The sequence below is a fragment of the Ambystoma mexicanum genome, chromosome 2q (assembly GCF_040938575.1).
Source record: "Ambystoma mexicanum isolate Mex_15411 chromosome 2q, UKY_AmexF1_1, whole genome shotgun sequence".
Lineage (NCBI taxonomy): Eukaryota > Metazoa > Chordata > Amphibia > Caudata > Ambystomatidae > Ambystoma > Ambystoma mexicanum.
The window spans coordinates 616323450-616343339 of NC_090924.1; the positions used below are offsets into that span (position 1 = coordinate 616323450).

General features: G+C 43.7%; 1 protein-coding gene across 2 annotated transcripts in view; it reads left to right on the forward strand.

The window, feature by feature from the left end:
• The window catches only part of CCDC13 (coiled-coil domain containing 13), a 1886344-nt gene that overhangs the window by 1530514 nt on the left and 335940 nt on the right, over positions 1 to 19890 (forward strand). For both annotated transcript variants that reach the window (XM_069647762.1, XM_069647761.1), the window contains exon 13: positions 9863 to 9985. In XM_069647762.1, coding sequence (XP_069503863.1) covers positions 9863 to 9985 — 123 coding nt within the window. The remainder of the gene's footprint in view (positions 1 to 9862; positions 9986 to 19890) is intronic.

Consider the following 19890-nt stretch of genomic DNA (forward strand, 5'->3'; position numbering starts at 1 on the left):
CCAAGCCTGATTTGCATATGGTCTTTTCCCGTTTGTAATGGCTTGACAGGCAAAGAACGATGGTCTGGAGGGTTGCCCAGAACAATGCCAGAGGTTGAGATTAATTCTAAACCTTCCAGCCATATCCCCTTTTACTAGGGCCAATAGTAGGGGCTGCACCTTAAGTTGTGTTAGTGCAGAAGGGACAGTGTCCATGGCCAGTGGGATCTGATAATTTAATAGTGATTGGGATATGGCAACGTCCCAGTCTGCTATTGCCTGCGTCATTCTCTCGTTCCATTCCCCCAAATCACTCTTTCTACTCACAATACCCATTACCCCTGCCTCATTCTTCCTTGTCCGAGTCACCCATTAGCCCCTTCTGGCTCTTCCTTGCCCTTATCCCTCATTAACCCTGCCTCACTATTCCTTGTCCCAGTACCCCATTAGTACTCCATTACCCATCCATCCTGATCCCCATTACCACAGCTACACAATTCCTCGTTCCAGTACCACATTACCATCGCCTCACTCTTCCTTGTCCCAGTCTCCTAGTCCCAATCTCACTCCTCCTCATTTGAGACACCATAAACCCTACCTCATCCTTCCTTGCCCCAGTCCACCATTACCCCACCTTACTTTTCTACTTCCCTTTCCCCCACTGCCATGCCTCAGTCTCTCGTCTCAGACCCCGATTACATCTGCCTCACCGTCCAGCCTCTCAGTCCCCCATTACCCCTGCTTCACTCTTCTTCGTCACAGTGTCCTATTACACCTAACTCGTTCTTCTTCATCTCTGTCAATTCCCATTACTCTCCAAAGCCTTTTTCCATATCATAGATCCCAGTTTGGCCCATCTCCCACTTCCTCAGTACAGTCCCTCATTACCCCACCTCACTTGTCCTGGTCACAGCCCTCCATTACCTCGTCTCCTGCATCCACATCAAAGTCCCACATTAGCCCCCACTACTTGCTTCCCTGTCTGTCGCTCATTAGCCCTGCCTCCAGCATCCCATCACAGTCCCCCTTTTTACCCTACCTCTGTCATCCCGTTCACAGAGTCCCATTATCCCTGTCTCCAGCATCCTTGTTGTATCTCCCTGTTGTCCACCACAGTCCAATTCTCCCTGTCACATTGCCTTGGGCGCATCCTGTGCCATAGACCCACAGGAACATCTCATGTGCGTCACCCGTCAGTCCCTCTTGCACATCACCCGTCAGTACCTTGTGCACATCCCCAGTCACAGTCCCTCGTGAGAATCCCCATCACAGTCCCTGGCACGCTCCCCATCACAGTCCCTCACACATACCTCATCACACCCATATCCCGTAAGTCTCCGACACACTTTACCAATTATAAGATTTCTCGCACATCCCCTTCACAGTTCCTCAGACTCATCCCTTCTCCGAGACCATCACATGCACCTGTCCGCACAATCTCTCATGCGCATTCCCCGCTCACAAACCCTTATGTGCAATCCACTCTCACAGTCCCCAGCGCTCTTCCTCATCACAATCCCCAGTGCTCTTTCCCCATCACAGTCCCCGGCTCACTTGCCCGTCTATGTGCCTGGCTCGATTCCCCCGTCACCTCCCTGATGCGCATCCCTGTCACACTGTCTTGCTTGCCCTCCTATCACAATGGCTCACCACATCCTGCCACAATGCCTCAAGTCCGTCACCATCACAGTACTTTGCACACATTCTTGTCACAAACCCTTTTCCTCTTCCTTTTCCTGGCTCAAGTCCCTCTTGCTCTTCTTTGTCCCAGTTCCTTTTTCATTTGCAAAGCTGGACACAGGACATGGTCAAAGGCCATGCCGCGGGCAAAGTAGACCCTGGCAATATCCATAGGAACTATCCCGTGGCCCACTGACCCGCAATGGGGAACGCCCCATGATGCTTAGAAACACACTTCTAACTTTGCCTTTCACATCAGTTTTAAGGACAACATTAAAATCATTAGTACTACAGGTAGTGTGAAATTTAGGAGCCTGGAACGTCAGTGAAAAAACTTTATCTAGTGACATTAAGGTGCCATTTTAGTGCGAGGAAACCCCTGAAATTGAGCAGGTTTTGCAAGATACGCCTCCTTAACTCTGATCCACTCTATTGCGCCACTTACAAGCACTGATGACATTTATGACATCACTTATGTCATTGTCAAAAGCATCACTGCAATTTACAGCACAATGATGACATCATAAATCGCATAACTGGAAAGCTAATAGCAACAGTTCAAGACATTCGAGAAACATTCTACATAGAGCTAGACAGTTCTAACACAGAAGCAATTAATTATTTGGCTATGTCAAGCCTTTCAAACTGTACCCCAAGGTCCAGAGAAACTCCAGGTACATAAGGAGAAATATCAAATGTTTAGCACATAACTGAATCATCTTCTTCTGTCCTAACCCCAAACATGGAACTCTAATTCCTCAAGTTTGACCTTTATCAGTCATCTTTCAGAAGCATTACTATTTTTTCATGGGTCTGTTCATTAGAGGAACAGACGGTTGTGATATGTTGAATTGTTTCCTTTCTTTTATGTTACTATCCTCCGGTAAACTCCTTCAAAGTCACAGTGATACTACTCATTTATTTGCGTTTCACCGCCATGCTTTGAAAGAGTATGATGTGTACTTTTAGCACATGACTGTTTCTTTACAGACTGCCTTTTGATATATCTTGAAGGCTGAAATCCACTTTTTAAATTATTTGAGCTTGCAGCTTAGTAAATTGGCTTTCATGCACAATGCATCAGTTTAAGGACAGAGATATTTAAATCAAATAACTGCACTGTGTGAGAAGGCCAATACTCCAGCCTTGTCTGGAGGGGTACTAGCAACAGTCCTAAACACGACCGTGCCAGCATCTGTCTTGGCAGACGCTCATCCCCGCCCTTGCCTCTTGATGCACATACTTACCAGTGTTTTCTCTCACTTTCAGAGCCATCCAATCCGAAGCAGAGCAGAGATAGGAAAACCAGGACATCCAGACCCTACCACTTGCATGCCGCAAAACCAAAAATTGTGCCTCAAGCACTGCAACTGGCGATAGCAAGAGAGCGACACTGACTGCAGTTGCATACCATTACAACGTGGAAACCCACTGCGTGGGGACTGCAGGGGATACCAGAATTCCATACAGGAGAATAATGAGCCCCTAGACCACCAGGGTCTGATGGAAAAATAAACTATTGCCCATACTTAACGAGGGGGTCCATGGATGCTGTCCTAGAAACATTAACTTTACCATTAAACCTTCAGTGCCACCTTGGTCATTCTGCAGCAAGCCCACACTGAGAAAGCACGTGGGGCTTACCCCTCTGCCCCCTTTTAAAGACTTCCCCTTGCAAATACACCTCCCAAAAGGGGAAAATAGAACAGGATTGACTAGAAAATGTTGCCCAATCAAGACAGCGGGATGCCAATTTAAGCAGGGAACAAGAAACAGAAAGTGTGGTTTCTAAGGGTGAGGTCAGAGTAGGAGAAGGAGGCAGACCAAGAAATCAGCAGGTGAAAGGAGATAATGTTGGAGCGGTTATGCATTGGTTTAGTGAGAGTAAGGGTACTGCAATGTGAGTGTGCGTGTTTGTGTGGTCAGTGTATAGAAAGGCTAGTGTAGAGTGGATGTGAAGCGTATGCCAACCAGGTGATACGAGGGAGGTTGAGTAGCAGCAGTAGAGGAGGGAGTGGTAGAATTGAGGGAGCAGTGGTAACATCAAAGGGTGGAGGCAAGAACTAGAAGAAGTGAAACATCGGACAGGCTGAGAATTAAGGGAAGTGAGACGGCACAAATAGAAGAGGAAAAGGTAAGCGTTGGTGTGGGTGAAGAAGCCCAACCAAGCAATTGCATGGCACTTTTTGAACTCCCTTAGAACACAAACAAATGGATAGAGTAGGGGCAGTTAGGAAGGCTGAGAGTGAGTTTAGAGAGCCAGCATCTTAAGGACTCGTCCATAGCCTAAGACTGAAATAGACAGTAGCGGTTACTAATCGATTTGATTTTCAAGTTTGTTTATTGGCATTTATCATAAAACAGTGACACATGGCAGGTCAATCGTGCCATATAATGGCGGTTACTAATCGATAATACTAATCTGTGGCTCACAAAAGTCCGGGTTAGGCAGGTCACCCCGCTGGATGCGAGAGATACAGGAACAACCCCAGGGGCCACAAAATCTTAATGAAAACCCCTGGACCTTCCTTGTGTCTCAGGAATTATTTATGTGCCGTCTGTGACAAAAGGAATTCATTTTATTAGGCGATACTCAGTTATTACCATTGTCAGCTGATGTCTAAAAAGTGCCATTCATTTGACGAATGATGAGTTAGATGCAAAATTAAGACAAAGACATGTAATTTCCTCTAGTTATGTTCTTTTAAGTGTGTAGCAGCATTTTTATTTAAACATTGCCTCTCTCTCACTTTCAGTTATTTTCACTACCAGTGGTGACATTGATGATATCATAAGCAATGCCATAAGTGATGTTATTGATGTGCCCTTGTTTCAAGTAACATCATCAGTGATGTAAGTGATGTAATGTGTGATGTCATCATTTGTATTTATTTTATTTATAACGCGCAAACCCGCAGGCCCAGAGGCATCAGGGCGCAATTTAAGAGGTTACAGAAATGCATACATACAGGCAATTGCAATGCATGAAATTGCAAAAGTAGTGGCAATACATGATATGTACAGGACATTCAGTACAAGTAAAACAGTCAGCAGGTCAGAGTAAGTATGACAGAGGAGCTGTGCAGGACTTAAGGCTGGTCGAAGAGCCAAGATCTAGTATTGGCCTTGAAAGTGTGAAAAGACTCTTCAGCTCTGATTGTGGCCGGGAGTGAATTCCAGAGCTTGGACGCTAGGACCGGGAAGCTTGAGCCCCCTGCTTTTTGCAGTTTAAATCTAGGGATGGCTAGACAGTGGGATTGGGCAGTTCTTAGCGGACGGGAGGCCGAGTGTCTCAACAGTCGACTGCCGAGATAGATGGGGGCCTTGTTGGCCAGGCATTTGTGCATGATGGCGAGTGCTTTGAGTGAGATTCTTTGCTTGACAGGTAACCACTTTAACATAGATCTAGTTTCTGAGATATGGTGGTTGCGAGGGATGTTTAAGGCGGCACGGATGGCATTGTTTTGGGTGGTTTGGGGTTTATTTAGGTTCTCTTGACAAGTGCCTAGGTAGAGGGCACTGCAGTAGTCGATTTTGGCCATGATGAGGGTTCTCGTTAGTGTGACACTGTTGGATGTAGTAAGGAAAGGTCTGCAGGCTGCAATGAGTTTGCATGTGTGTGCCGACGCAGATCTGACAGCATTCGTTTGACGAGTTAATGATAAAGTAGCGTCAAGGTAGAACCCTAATGTTTTAGTGTCTTTAGAGACTCGAATGCTATTGCCGTCTATAGAGAATGATTGATATGCCGGTTCAAGTCTGCTCAGGCGTTGTGCAGTGCCCAAGATGAGAAGCTCTGTCTTATCATCATTTAGGCACAACTGGTGTTGGGCCATCCAAGCTTGGATAACCAAGTAGACATCGTTGAGGGCCTTGGTGTCAGCTAGATAATCACCTGTGATGGGGATGAGTATATGGGTGTCATCCACATAATTAGTGTAGGAGACACCCAGATAGTCAAGCACATCAAAGAATGGTTTTGTGAAAATGTTATAGAGTGTAGGTGACACACAAGAACCCTGAGGTACGCCACAATGGATTGGGGAAGGGTCGGCACCTGCGGATGGGGCAAAGACTCTCATGGATCTGTTGCTCAAGAAGGATTTGATCCATGCTGCAGCAGAGGGTGAGAAGTTGGCAGCGGAGTGGAGGTGTTTGCAAAGGATTTGGTGATTGACCAAATCAAAAGCGTCCGAAAGGTCGAGAAGTAGTAGCATTGCTAGCTTGCCCTGATCCTTTAGGACTTCGATTTGGGTTTTGAGGTCTATTAACGCAGTCTCCGTCCCGTGTCTGGGGCGGAATCCAGATTGTCGTAGACCTAGCATGTTATTGGATTCCAGATAGTTTTGAATGTGAAGGTATGCAGCACGATCTAAGATCTTAAGCAGAAATGGTACTGTTGTGATAGGTCGGAAATTAGTAGGAATGCTTGGGTCGAGGGAAGGTTTTTTGAGCAGAGGGATCACCCAAGCGTCCTTCAGGTTATCCGGGACAATACCAGTTTTGAAAGACGAGTTAATGAAGGCAGTGATGAATGGGGCCGGCTCATGCGCCGAGTCCTTGATAATGGGGGCTGGGCATGGATCACCTTGGCAGTTGGAGGGTTTGATTCTGAGAATTATGTTTTCTACCTCAACGACGGTGAGCAGTGAGAATGTAAATGGTGTGATGTTAGCGGTGTCTGGAGTGGGGGCCTTGGCAGGGGAGAAAGCGCGGTTATCGCGCTTCAAGTTGTCCTGCTTATCTTTAATTTTCGCTTGTAGTGTGGAGATTTTATTTAGTAAGGCTGCTTGGATGTTAGTACACCATTGACTATCTTTCAAGCAGGTGTCAGGGGGGGGCGACTGGAGTTTCAAGCTCTTTTAGGATTTTAAAGAGTTCCTTGGTGTTCGAGTCGGCTTGCATAATGTGGTTGTTGAAGGATTCCTTTTTTGCAGTGATGATGGCATCTTTATAGGAGAGTGAGGCAAGAAGGAAACCATCTTTGTGTTCGTCAGAGGGATGGCTTTTCCATCGATTTTCAGCACAACATTTCGCTTTGCGGAGAATTCTTAACTGTGGGGTGAACCATGAGTTAAGATGAGCTTGTAATTTGGCTTTCCTTAGTTTGATAGGTGCTATAGAGTCAATAGCCGTAAGCATAGTTTGGTTGTACGTGTCTGCTAAGGACGTAGGGTCAGGGCAAGTGTTGAGGGCTGCATCAAGAGTTGGGAGTAGCAGTGGGAGGAGTTTCTCCTTCGTTATATCTTTTTTGCTTCTGGTCAGGAGTGCTGGGGCTGTTGGAGTCGGGATACGTGGGGTTGCTTCGATGTTAAAGGTTATGACATGATGGTCAGACCATAGACAGGGGGTGTTGCTAAGAACCTTAATGTTGCAATTGGAGCCAGCTAACCAATCTAGTGTTCTACCTTTGATATGGGTAGGTTCTTGGATGTACAAGGTGAGGCCGAGATCAGTTAGCATGTTCTCCAAGTCAGTTGCCACAGGATCCTTAGGGTCTCCAAGACCTAAGTTAAGGTCGCCTAGGACGATGGTTTGCGATTTGTTTTTAGTATTATCCAGAACGAGGGTGGAAATTTCACTGGCAAAGGACGGTGCTGTACCCGGAGGCCTGTAAATGAGGTGCAAGGTGGCCGTTTGATTGGGGGTGAGAGCTAATTTGACTGACAGGCGCTCTAGTTTATAATGATACCATCATTGATGACGTGTGATGTCTTATGTGATGTCATCAGAGTGCTCATGAGCTGCCTAATGGGACAGTTCAGAATTAAGGAGGTGTAGCTTTCAACACTCACTAAATTCCAGGGATTTTATTGCATGAAACTGGCTCTTCAGCAGTACTTAATTGAATTGTTATAAATTATAGGGCGGTCCCCAGCCTATAGTTGAGATGAAACCTATGAACCATTGACTTTTGTGAACATTTTATTGCTAATAGCTTTTCACTCATTGGGCATATCTGGATGAAATGTTCCAATTGGCATATGTGGGGCTAATTATCCCAACGGTTCTCCTATGGGGAGAAGGGACTCACCCTTTTTCTTGTTTCAGTGTTTGCTTCTTCCATTGGTGTACATGATTGGACAAACTTTCTGACATACGTCAGTGTGTGTTTCTACAATGCTCACTAATGTGGAAAGAATGGTTATTCCAAACATGTTCATCTGTAGAAGAAACTAATGCCGGAGAACCAATTTGTTGGTCAGTAATGTTTGCTGCTGTGTACCTATTTGTAGAGTTTTAAAGAAAATTGTGCAAAATGTTGCAATCCATCTGTGGTATAACCTGTTTTATGAGACTTTCGAAGTCTCAACCAATGGTGTGACTTTTAAAAATCTATAGGGCAAGCTCAGAACAGTTGTTAAGTATTTTTTGGAAGAGTGGAGTTTGTGGCGGGACTCCCTCTCTCCTGCGCACCCTTTATTTGGTTGTTAGTTGAATTAGACCTGCAGCCAGAGTCATAGTTTGTCAAGGAACCAACTCCGAGGTTCCTACTATCTAGAAAGATTGTGGGGGGAGTGACAAACTTTTGGACTGGAAAGGCGCTGGTTGGGTTTGATAGTCCAGTATTTGTTTGTAGGTAGTTTGCACAAGAAAATAGATGGTCCAGGTTGTTGGTGTGTTAAACATGAGATTTATAGGTTTATTCCTTGTTATAATCAGCACCAATGAAAAACATCATTGGATGTAAATGTAATATTCATAACATGATGATATGTTACACAGCCGACGCGCGTTTCAACCTAAGTCTTTTTCAAGGCCAATTGGGTTTGGTGGTTGAGTTTTCAGGTGGAATGGGCTGGTCCTCCCAAGTGTGGGTGCCAGAGGGCTGAGTAGCCGTACTTGGCCGGGTTCGGCAATGCTGTTGTGTGGAGTCAACCACCAAACCCAATTGGCCTTGAAAAAGACTTAGGTTGAAACGCGCGTCGGCTGTGTAACATATCATCATGTTATGAATATTACATTTACATCCAATGATGTTTTTCATTGGTGCTGATTATAACAAGGAATAAACCTATAAATCTCATGTTTAACACACCAACAACCTGGACCATCTATTTTCTTGTGCAAACTACCTACAAACAAATACTGGACTATCAAACCCAACCAGCGCCTTTCCAGTCCAAAAGTTTGTCACTCCCCCCACAGTTGTTAAGTATGGAGCAGGTCTTTGGGGTTTCTCGAACACATTCGTTTTCAGTGTACACAAAAATACATTTTTCAAGAATATTTTGGGCCCTCCTCCTTCGGCACCCAATTTTGCAGTCCACAAGAAAAATAACATGAATCATATGTTGGATGAATTGAAACTTGAGCAGTTTTGCTTTGGCTCGTAGTCGGGTCCATTGACTAAACTATATTAGCTAAACAGATTCTGATCCACATTCTAAGTATGAAGGGAAGGATTACACCAATTCCCTGGCTGGTCCATATTGAGCACTCTCTCTGTCATATTAATGTGTGTTCCTACTTTGATAATCCGAACACCATAACGGCACAGATAACTAAAAGTATTTTTTTTAAAGTGTTTTTAACCAGTATTTTGGATAGGGAAGCTAGTGAACGAATAAAACCCCTAAAACTGCAGGCATGTGATTGTTTAACATGGGTGAAACTTAAAAATGAACGTATATGAATTACCAGAGCACGTTTCAACACACTTTTATTGAAAGGAGGAACTGCAAGATGGTCATCATATGACTTTGCCTGACTGGAGTTGCCCTCACTGCAATGCACCCAGAGAAGTTATATTGCAGTTTGGTTTTTTGTCCTGCTTATGTTGTTCCTCATAAACATTTTGAAAAGAAAAATGCTCTCACCTGATCAAATTTTACACAATGTTGGCCTGCACTTTACATTCTGTTGTTATCTGACACTCCCACAATTGCATGCTCATTGCTGAGCTATTTGAGAAGAGCATTACAAGTTAGAAATGCCTACCTGAAAGAATCAATGGGGCATGAACTAGAACACAAATCCACAACGCTGTATTTTTATCTCTCAGACATGACTATGATTATGATTGAATTGAGCGGATTCCTGGCAATTTTCACCTTATTTTGATGTATTGATTATTGTGACATACCATATAACATATCGTTTTTATGTTTGTATCATTTGGACCTGTTAGTATGGTTTTATGGAATCAATTGTGAAATAAACTTTTAAGACTGACTGACATAGCTTTCTACCATTGTAATAGGTTTTGTGATGGTTCAGAAAAGAATTCGCTCCATATTCAGATTACAGAATACCGAGCACTCTGTCAGGCTGCAGAAGTGGAGAGAGACAGGCTCATGGAACTCGTCACTGTGTTGCAGAAAAGGTAATTTGATTATTTCCAACAAACTCGTATCCCATATTTTGTAGGATGAAAGATCTTGAGCTCCTACATCTTACACCTTTTGATACATACCTACGAGCTGTCATTCCCTGGGAGAGGGAATGGGACCAGAGCATGTTGTATAGCGTTCTTAGATTGAAAAATTGTGCTAGGTGAATGTTCAAACACGCCCTCCCCACTGGACATACCTATGATACTGCTCCCTTTCGCATATCCTTTTGTTAAGCGGTTGGGACTAAGGCATCAAGCATCACTTGGGCCTTTCTGCCAAAACAATTATTTTTTCTTTCTTCAATCACACATATGTATGCCCCCATGCTCATGTCCTGTGGCTGGTCTTTATCCAAGATAAAATTGCACATGCTATGACTGGGGACTGTGAAAAACCAGAGGGTGTTTCACAACTTAGTCGCTGGGAATCCTGTACTCAGTTGGCCAGGAAAAGACCTTTGGATCCCGACCCTGGTGGTGGACAAGCAATGGAGGATCACCTGGGTAGGGGCTCCTCGGGGAGTGGGGAAGAAGCACCCAATGGTGATACATGGCATCCCCTTTTTTCCACAACCCATCTAACCCCTATCCATGTTTACTTTATGGGAAACTACAACTCCCATAATTCCCACAATTCCTCCCCACCTTGTCTTGACAAAAATACTGCACTGAGGAAGATGAGGAATGAGGACAGAAGGATTATCACCCCTGACTTGCAGTGGCCCAGTCCCTGTAATGGGGCCAGGCAGAGTCAGACACATAGTTCTAATAATGTACACCCACCACTTATTAAGTCTCCCTGTGAAAATAAAAGGTGGCACACACAGACACACTTTGAGCGAGGCTGGTAGGAGAAGGAACAACTCTTCCGAGGCTGATGCGAACCGGGGTGTGGGAGTTGGAAGGCCAACGGGCTAATCAGCAAGTGAGAGCATTGAGAGAAAGCCAGGCAAAATTTCCAGGCTTTTAGGGAAGCCGTGAGTGTTCGAAAGACCAAGCCGAGCGAGTGGAGGAAAGAAACCTTCAAGGTCCCAGGAAACGGGGTGAACGGCAGAGTTGGTGAGGAGCAGAGGAGGCGGTGGTAACAGCCTTGAACTGCAAGGAAAAGATGAAACACGTTCCTTTAACACAACCAGTGAGTTATCGAGCACAACAAAAGGCAGCGCGATGTTAAAGGGAAAGTAACTGTGCTTTTAAAGTAGAAGGTTGCGTGTGCGTATGAAGAGAGCAATTGGAAAAGGATACAGAGTAGCAAAGTGGTCCTGCGAGAGGAAGTCGCACATTCGAAAGTCTGTGAAATGTTATGAACTTTTGAAAGATATTACGACCTGAGTCAAAGGAAGGGAAAGTTTAATAAGAGTAAAATAATATATGTGAAATGTGAAAAATCCCAAGACGGCAAAAGTAAAACATAAGAACTTTGGAAAAGGCCAAGAATGCAATTGAAAGAGAATAAGAGCCACAAGTACCAAGAGGCATTGGTGCTGCAAGACCAAATGTGATTTATGAAATATGCCAAGAGGGAAAAAGGTAAAAATATGAGAGCTACAAGTACCAAGAGGCATTGGTGGGAAAGAAATACCAAGAGGTATTGGTGTTGAATATGAACTTGGAAAAGACAAAAGAAAGTAAGAACTACAAGTGCCAAGAGGCATTTGGAGAAAAGAAATACCAAGAGGTATTGGTGTTACACATGAACTTTTAAACAGGCCAAGAAAGCAGACCAAAGAGAGCGAGAATTATTAGTACAAAGAGGTATTGATACCATAAGATGATTATGGATTGTGAATTGAAGGAAGACAGAAAGAGAGGTCAAAGTGGTCATGCAGAGGTATATGTAAATTCCTTGCAGTTTCGAAAGTCTTCGACAGTGAAAGATCTTAGATAAAACGCGGGGAAGGGAAATCCACGAAGAACAAGAGCGGATTGAGCCCGGCAGACGGAAGCCTATGCAGAACTGTGAGAAATTGAGAGCTGATGACAAGGCTCATGAAGCCTAAGGAAGTGATTGAACTCCCAGAAATTAAAGGCCTAAGATTGAACTGTTGAACTGTACCAGTAAGCAAAGGTGTGCAAGACTGATACAACTGCTCCATCCACCTATCCTTTGTTTGTTAAGAGACTCTCTAGACCCTGAGGTAAGGCCTGTGACATATTGATAAATGCCAAAAACACTCTTGGCGCACCGGTCTTGATGTTGCTTTTTATTATATTGAGAATCATGATGTTGATGCTGGTACTAGTTTTTCAAAAAACCAGTTTGAAAAAGATCTGAACTTGGTGATGTTTTGGCTCACTTTTGAAATTTCTGTAATAGTAATGAGGTGAAAATGTTACCAATTATATCCATCAGCGCGATTGGTCTGTAGTTTGATGGATTTTCACGCTTACCTTTTTAAAAAATTGGTACCACTGCTGCCTCGGTCCAGGATGCCGGAATCTGTTTAGTTACTTTGCATTGCTGATAGATGCTACTTATGAAGGTCGCCCACTCATCCGGGTCCTGTTTGATGTCTATGTTAGTGAGACCGTCTGGCCCCAGTGCTCTTGATCTTTTTAGTTTCGAGATTAGGGTTCTGATGTCTTCGATGTCCGTAAGATCGACCCAATTGTTTTCGTCCGGGAATGATGGTGTCGTTACAAGTGACTTTAGGGGTGCGAAGAGGTTAGAGAAGTGAGCTATCCAGTCTGTCTCAGAGACCGCGTTGACTAACTGGTTGGTAGCCGGGGAGTCTTTGCTTTTTATCAGTTCCCAAAAGACTCTAGTACTTTTGTTGTTTAAGATTTTTGTCATGTTCTCGGCATCACTTTGATAGAGCGTTGCTCTATAACCTCGCAGCCATGTTTTATAGCTCCTTATTGCATCGTTGAACTTCTTTCTTCCTTCCTCCGATTTGTGTGCGCGTGTATTCCGTTTTAGTTTTCTTAGTTCCCTTCTTTTGGCAACTAGAGTTTTGTCGTATTCATGATTTCCGTTTTTCTTTGGCCCACGGCCTGTCATAGGATCCAGTTTATAAGCCATCAGGAGTGGTAAATAATTTGGTCTCGCTGGATTTACACCAGAAGAATCGTTTTCCGTATTGAAGTTGTATTTATCTGTTATGTATTTTATGTCTGCTGCTGTTAGTCGAAGATGCATCTGTTCTGCGTGTTGCTCCAGGTTTGGCTCGTAGCAATCTTTTTGTTGGCTGACAGAGGTTAGAGTCATGTAAAGTAAGTTGTGGTCACTTTCACTAGTATGGTAGACCTCAAATGAGTCGACATAGTGTAGTAGATTTTGAGACACGAAAATGTAATCTAGTGTTGCCTACGACTTTGCTTGCTCCCATGTTGGAAGGCTTGGATACTTTCCACATGTTGATGCTACGTTGTGGAAGTTTCTTTCCTTCATGAGGTCCATCCACGACTTTCGTCTATCAATCGTCAAGAAGCTGGAATGTTTCTGAGTACTGGCGTTAGAGAATATGTCGTAATTTGCGTTTAAGTCTCCACAAATAATAATATATGTGGCTTTCAGTTCAATTTGAAGTTTGTCTAATGCGTCGGATACTGCCGTGCAAAAATTGGCAATTGTGGTTCTCTGTGGGTTCCAGTACAAGTTTATTATTCCCAGCTTCGTTGGAAGTTGCCTCAGTGCTTTTGTGGTTATGTTAGTCCATGAGGCTAGGGTTGCCAGGATTCCGTAGGATTCAACTACTTTTTTTTCCATGGCAATTCCTGAACCAGATCGTATTGCCGTTAAAATGCCCGATGATGGTCTCCCTAGCAGTCCTCTTATTGCCGGCGATAGCTGGATTTGATAGCTATCCAGCGCTGGTTTTTCCTGTAGCCATGTTTCTTGGAGGCAGATGATGTCCAAAGTTTCCAAGTCTTGGGCCTCGGGATTTGCTAGGTGCTCGTGGCCGCGTGTGTTCCACAAGCCCATGGTGAGTGGTTTTGTTAATGCCTGGTCTCTGTAGTTTGGGGAGTCATTTTCTTCTGTGTTCTTTTTGTCTCTTGGCTGCTTTTTTGTAGGTTTCGTTTTCAGAGCGTCTTTCAGCCAGTGACTGCTGTGAGAGTTCTTGTCTGTTCTAGTGCTGTCGGAGTTCGATTTTTGATGTGTCTCCCTCTGGTCGTATTCTTGATTTGTTCTTGGGACATCTAATGTTTTCCTGTTCATCTGATCTCTTAGGGTAAATCTTCTGTCTGACCTCAGTCTCCCCCTTCTTTCGTTGTCGTAATTTTCAGACCGATAATAATGGGCTTTGTCGTCTCTGTGCCGGTCCGGGATGGGCCTGCTTGGGTATGTCCGGTATCTTGCCCCATACGGTTGTTTGTTTCTTCTGTTGTCATGATATTTCTCCGTCTCAGACCTGTAGTGGATTTTTTCGTTTTTACTGCTTTGTTTTGTAGGCGTGTGTTTGACTGTGGTAGAATGGACACTTGGTAGTTCTGATATTTTGAACCCTAAATGTTTCAAATCAGAGTAGACTTCTTGTTTGATTTCGTAGAGTGCTGATGTTTTTATATGTAAATAGGCTTTCGGTTTTTTGTCCTTATGATAGGGTTGAATCAAAGTGAAGTCTTCAGTATTTAGCGTGCTAAGCTTTCGAACTTTCCCCAGTATTTCTAACACTGATTTTCTATTTAGAACCATGTAGTTTCTGCCCGGTGCCAGTTGTTCCATTTTAAAAGTACGGGTTAAATTAGAGTTTGAAGCACGTCTTGTGTGGTCGTTTTGGATATGTTTTTGTATTGGATCTGTTTCTCTGGTTTGCCCTTTTTGTTCTCTTGAAGACTTGTGTGGGATAGTTTGACCTTCCCTAGATTGATTTTCGTTCAGTATTTGCAACTTTGTTTTTTCCAAATGGTTCAATTTGTCTTTTCTTCGGTTTTTTAATGTTAAGTCTGATGGTTGTTCTTGTGCCCGTTCTGTATGTGATTTAGTTTTGGGTGTTGAGTCAGTTGGGCGTTGATTTGGATGTTTAGATACGTCATCCTCGTTTGTGGATTCGTAGAAGACATCCGCATCTTCCACTTCTTCTGGGTGTAGTGTTAAATTCATTAATAAAGAGTTGTCCATGAACTCTTTTGGTGTCACTGGTGACTTTTCGAGTTCAATCACGTCGTGGTCGACCAGATGGAGGTCTTTCAAAGCAATTGTTTGCTTTATTGGATTTATATTCGATGTTTTGCTTTGTAGTTGTGTAGGGGGTCTAGCTAGTTTAAATATTGCAGGGGTTTTGATAGCATTCTTTTCTTGGAATTCTGGCATGGGGCGTGCTGCTTTTGCCTCAGGATAAGTTACTGGATTGTCCGGTAATGCCCTTTTGATGCTGTCTTTCGATGCTGGTAGAGTTATGTTTTCCGCCATCAGCCTTTTCTGTGTTTCACAATTTGTCTCAGCCACTAATTGACTCTCTTTCCCAGGATTTATTTGCGCTTTGTTGCGACGAGACAGGAGGGGGTCCTGCTGCTGATGTTTAAATTTTTCTTCCAGGATCATAAGTCTTTGATCCCAGAGTCATTCTCGCTCCGCCGTTTTTTGCTCTAAGGCTGTAATGAAGCCTTCTACGAAAATTAATTTAGTATGCATCATTGCAGTTACTGTTACGGAGTCCTTCAAAGAGTCGTTTATAGACTCATATAATTTTCCAAAAGGCACGAGGGCGATGGTAATTGCCGACATTATGGACAGCATGTCCGGTTTTTTCGATGGTGAGTCTTTGTGTGTGTTTACAAATATTTCACTGGATCTCCTGTTTTTAATCGGTGTGTAATCCTCTGTGGGATGGTCTTGATAATATCCCTGGGGGTATCTCCCCGGTCTTTGTTTTTCTTTAGGCCAGCTTTGTCTGATTGCGTGTCCAGGGTATGGCCATCTTTTTCCTGTGGTTTGCAGGCTCCCTGAGTTGTTTTATTAGTTATGACAATTGGGTTAGAGTCTTCATCGGATAGTTGAAGGTCCTTAGGATGGTCGTAGGATATTTGATTCGGTAAGACTGGGTCTAGTTGTATGGATTGAACATTCTTAGATATTGGTGTTTGAAGTTGCGCTGTATCATTTGAGATTTGTGGTAAGAACAAACCCATGGGTTTGGTAGTTGGTGTTAAGTCTGACTCGATGATTATTTCAGGGGGCTTTGGTTGACTATTTCCCACCATTAATTCATTTGTCAAGGCAGAGTGAGTATTAGGTTTGTCCGGTGGTTCGTATGGTTCACTAGCTTCTGCCTCTAAAAGGTCTCTGCCAGGCATTTCAGGACCCTTTTTGCGTTGTTTTGGTGCAGGTAGGATGTCATGTATGCCGTCCAACATCTCGGCGTCCGAAAGTTCAGGCTCGGCTTCTAGCTTTCTTTTGAATTGTTTTGTGAAAAAGTCCTTAAGAACAGTTGACATTAGAGGATTTGGATAGGTGCTCATTTGTTATCTAGAGAAGGAGGGCAAGAAGGTTAGGTTTTCTTAATATAGGCCTTTTTATTTTGTCGAGACTGACTTGGAATTATTTTTTATTGTTAAATGGTTGAGATTACTCCCATTTTAGAGTTGGGGCCAGTTAGGAATCTTCTACCAAAAAACTTGAAACTTGTATCCATTGTGTCTGTGTCTACTGCTCGATACTATGCCTGCCTTCCTCACATGACCTTTGGCCCAGACCTCCTCTGGGACCTCTGTCCTTCCTGCACAACGCTTAAATGAAAATCCCTGAGAGACAAGCTCATTCACTAGAAGAGCTTTTTCATATCACAGTCCTCCGACTTCTCTTCCATCGTCAAGAGAAAAAAGGTAAGTAACATTAGTATTCCTTTCTCACAGACCACCCCACCTTTGATTAATTCCTAAAGTTTTATCAGTAAGGATAGGGCTTATTAATATCTGCAGTCCAAGTCTATGCCGCATTAGGAGTAGCATGTACCTCATTTTTCTCTACCGTCAGTGCTAGTGAAAAGGGGCTCCCTCTAGCAGTATACGGGTCTGACTGGACTTCCCCAGAATTGATGTGCGTCACAAAAATGGCAAGTAAATCAACTCACCCTACAGAACAATAGTTTGACCTCTTCCAGACCCATTAATAGCTATCTCATGTTGGAGCTTGAATCCCTGGAGCCTGATCACAAGTGATGCATTAACTAAATTGTGGGAAGAGGGCTATAACTCCCCCACCCCTACCCTTGTCTCCTTGTCTCCCAAGAACCTTCCTCAAATTTTATAGAAGAAATATCCAAATTCAAATGCTTGCAGATAAAAGTGATATAGGTATTCCCACCATTGAGCTCTTCAGATGGTTTCCATTCCCAGATACCCAAGAAAGAAAACGGAGTTGCTCAGGACCATTATGGACATTTCAGAGTTTAACAATTACCTAGAGGTTTAAGATGGTTTTCCCGAATGATATTCTCTGTCCACTGCATCAGAGGGAGTGAGTGTCCGCTCTATATTTCCAGCCTGCACTTTCCATTGTATGCTCCACATCCTTGTTTCCACTGACTTTCAAGGCAAAGACAGATCTACAAGGTTGCGGATCTTCCCTTCGGCCTGAGCCCTGCTCTCAGGGTGTTAAAATATATAATGCCAGTGTTTTGAGGAGAAGTCACATATATGCCTACAATGATGACTGACCTATCAGACGCTTAATCTACAGCAGTCCAAGCAACTCTAGATTTAGTGTTTCCCTGAAGCTTTAACTGAATTACAAAATATTGACCTTGACTATGACTGAGTCTTCAGCGCATAGACTTCCTGTGGGACACACTTATTGAATGGTTTTCCATTACAGAGGAGGCTACAAGCCCACGGTCATGCAGCATGCTTTGAAAGGCTCATATCTGTTTAGATTCTCTCCTTGCTATTCCAGGTTTACGGGCTCATTGCTGTTGTGGTGTCTTTAGCAACGTTTAGGGAAACTCATTTGCACCTAGAGGCCAGTTGGAACCAGCAAATTCAGTCAGTGCAAATACTGACCGTTTCTGCAATTATCAAGATGGGGATACTTTGATGGATGGATGCTTCCAACATTGCGCCATGAGTACTCTTCTATGTCATATTATTTGATATTTGTCTAGCGCCTGCTGCCATTGGTATGGCCTTGAAGCGCTGTGGTGGATGAACGCCCTTTGAAAGACTGTAGCAGACATGTAAATGGAAAGAGCAGTACAATGCGTGCGTTCATTTATTGCCAAATTGATGAAAAGCATAGAATGACTAGGTCTAAAGCCATTGTTTTTCGTCATGCAGCACATATTGCAAAGGCATAAAGAAGACTGCTGTGTCAGTGGCTGTGTGACAGCTGGGCCAAATATTTTGTGCCACTCTGCTGTCTATGGGTTGCAGGGCGAGTCAGGGCGTTGCTTAAGTATGAAGCCTGCCAATCTCCAAGGCAACTATCTGCAGTTGAGGGATCTGCTGTGCGTTTCATGCAGGATACCTGCCTCTAAGGCCAACATGCAGTCGATATGCAAATCGCATGCACAAATGTAGGGTAAGACATGGATACCACCAGTGTACTTCCTCTTGCCTGTGCCCTCTATTTGGTTGAGTAGTAAGTTATAAGTTGCTTTCGAGGGTGATCGTGATAATGCATAGTCACCTATATGGCAGATCGAGCTTGCTGTCCGTGCCATTGCCAGTCTCCTGGAGTACCGGGTCCTCTGGAGAGAAATCGCACGCTAATCCCCCTCTATCATCCACCAACCTGAGTCCCCTTGGTGTCCGATTCCTCACATTGGGAATTGTATGCATTGAAAAGCCGACAGCTGCCATCCCATATAGGGTAGGGAGCCACAATGAACAAACTTCAAATGCATGATTTGTCGGAAACTAATAGATTGGGAGTTCTTTATCAGTGTTCTAAAGCTTAACTCGGTCCTAGCTCTGCAAGCTTTTCTTCATTCTGTTCATGGCTAGAGAGTTCGTACCTTGTCAGATCACACAAAAGCTATACTTTATCATCACAAAATATGGGGATAGTTCTCCCCAATGTTTTTCAGGCTGGTGAGTCAACTCTGGCACAAGTGCATCCAGTGCAGCCTTTATGTGATAGCAGCTCATTTGGCATAGGGCCTCAGTTTTTAAATAGATACATTCACCAGGGGCCCCCTTGTCTCTTCGTAGAGGGCTATCTAGCAGGACTGATTTTTCAATTGATTCAGCATCCCTTAATGCAACTCAAGACAACAAGAAATGCACTCTTATTTTCTTTAATTTCTTCTTCCATGGGAGCGTGAGCTGTTGTATGTCGTTCTCTCCGACACTCCTAATAGGTGTGCGACGAATGAAGTGCACTTATAGAATTGTCAGTTGATCCTGAAAGATACTTGTGAGTCCAATAGGGTCTAGTACTCCGACCTACTTCAAATGTCCAGTCTTCCTCTTAGGACTCTGGCAATTTCTCATGATTTCCTGTCTTAGGAAGAAAGTCTATTCTTTCACTCGTCACCCACAACTGATGTTTTTAGCAGCCTTGCTCCTGTAGACCTGACAAAGGTGGACGCTCTTATTGCCACAAAAAACAGTTAACCAAGCTGCAGTACTCTGGCAAGTGCACTGGGTGTTGCCAATTGTGTCTAGAGAAGGACATCAACTCTTTTAAGGTTGTCAAGCTATGAGCTTGAGTTGAAGTGTCTATTAAGAAATCGTGCTACAAGGTTGAGGTTGGTAAAATGTTGACAGGAGCTAATAATAAACGATAACTCTATAAAACATTGTTCGAGATAGAGTAATACAAAGTGGGGTTCTTCAGGTGCTCCCTGCACACTGCAATGTTGGTTCTGATAAACATAAGTTTTAAACCTAATCCTGGTAAATCCCTGTCCTTCCAGGGATGTCCTACTCTACAAAATTGAAAGCTGGCTGCAAAGATAAAGGTTCAAATCATTTCCTACCTAGTTCTGACACTAGTTTAGCCTCCTGGTTAACCC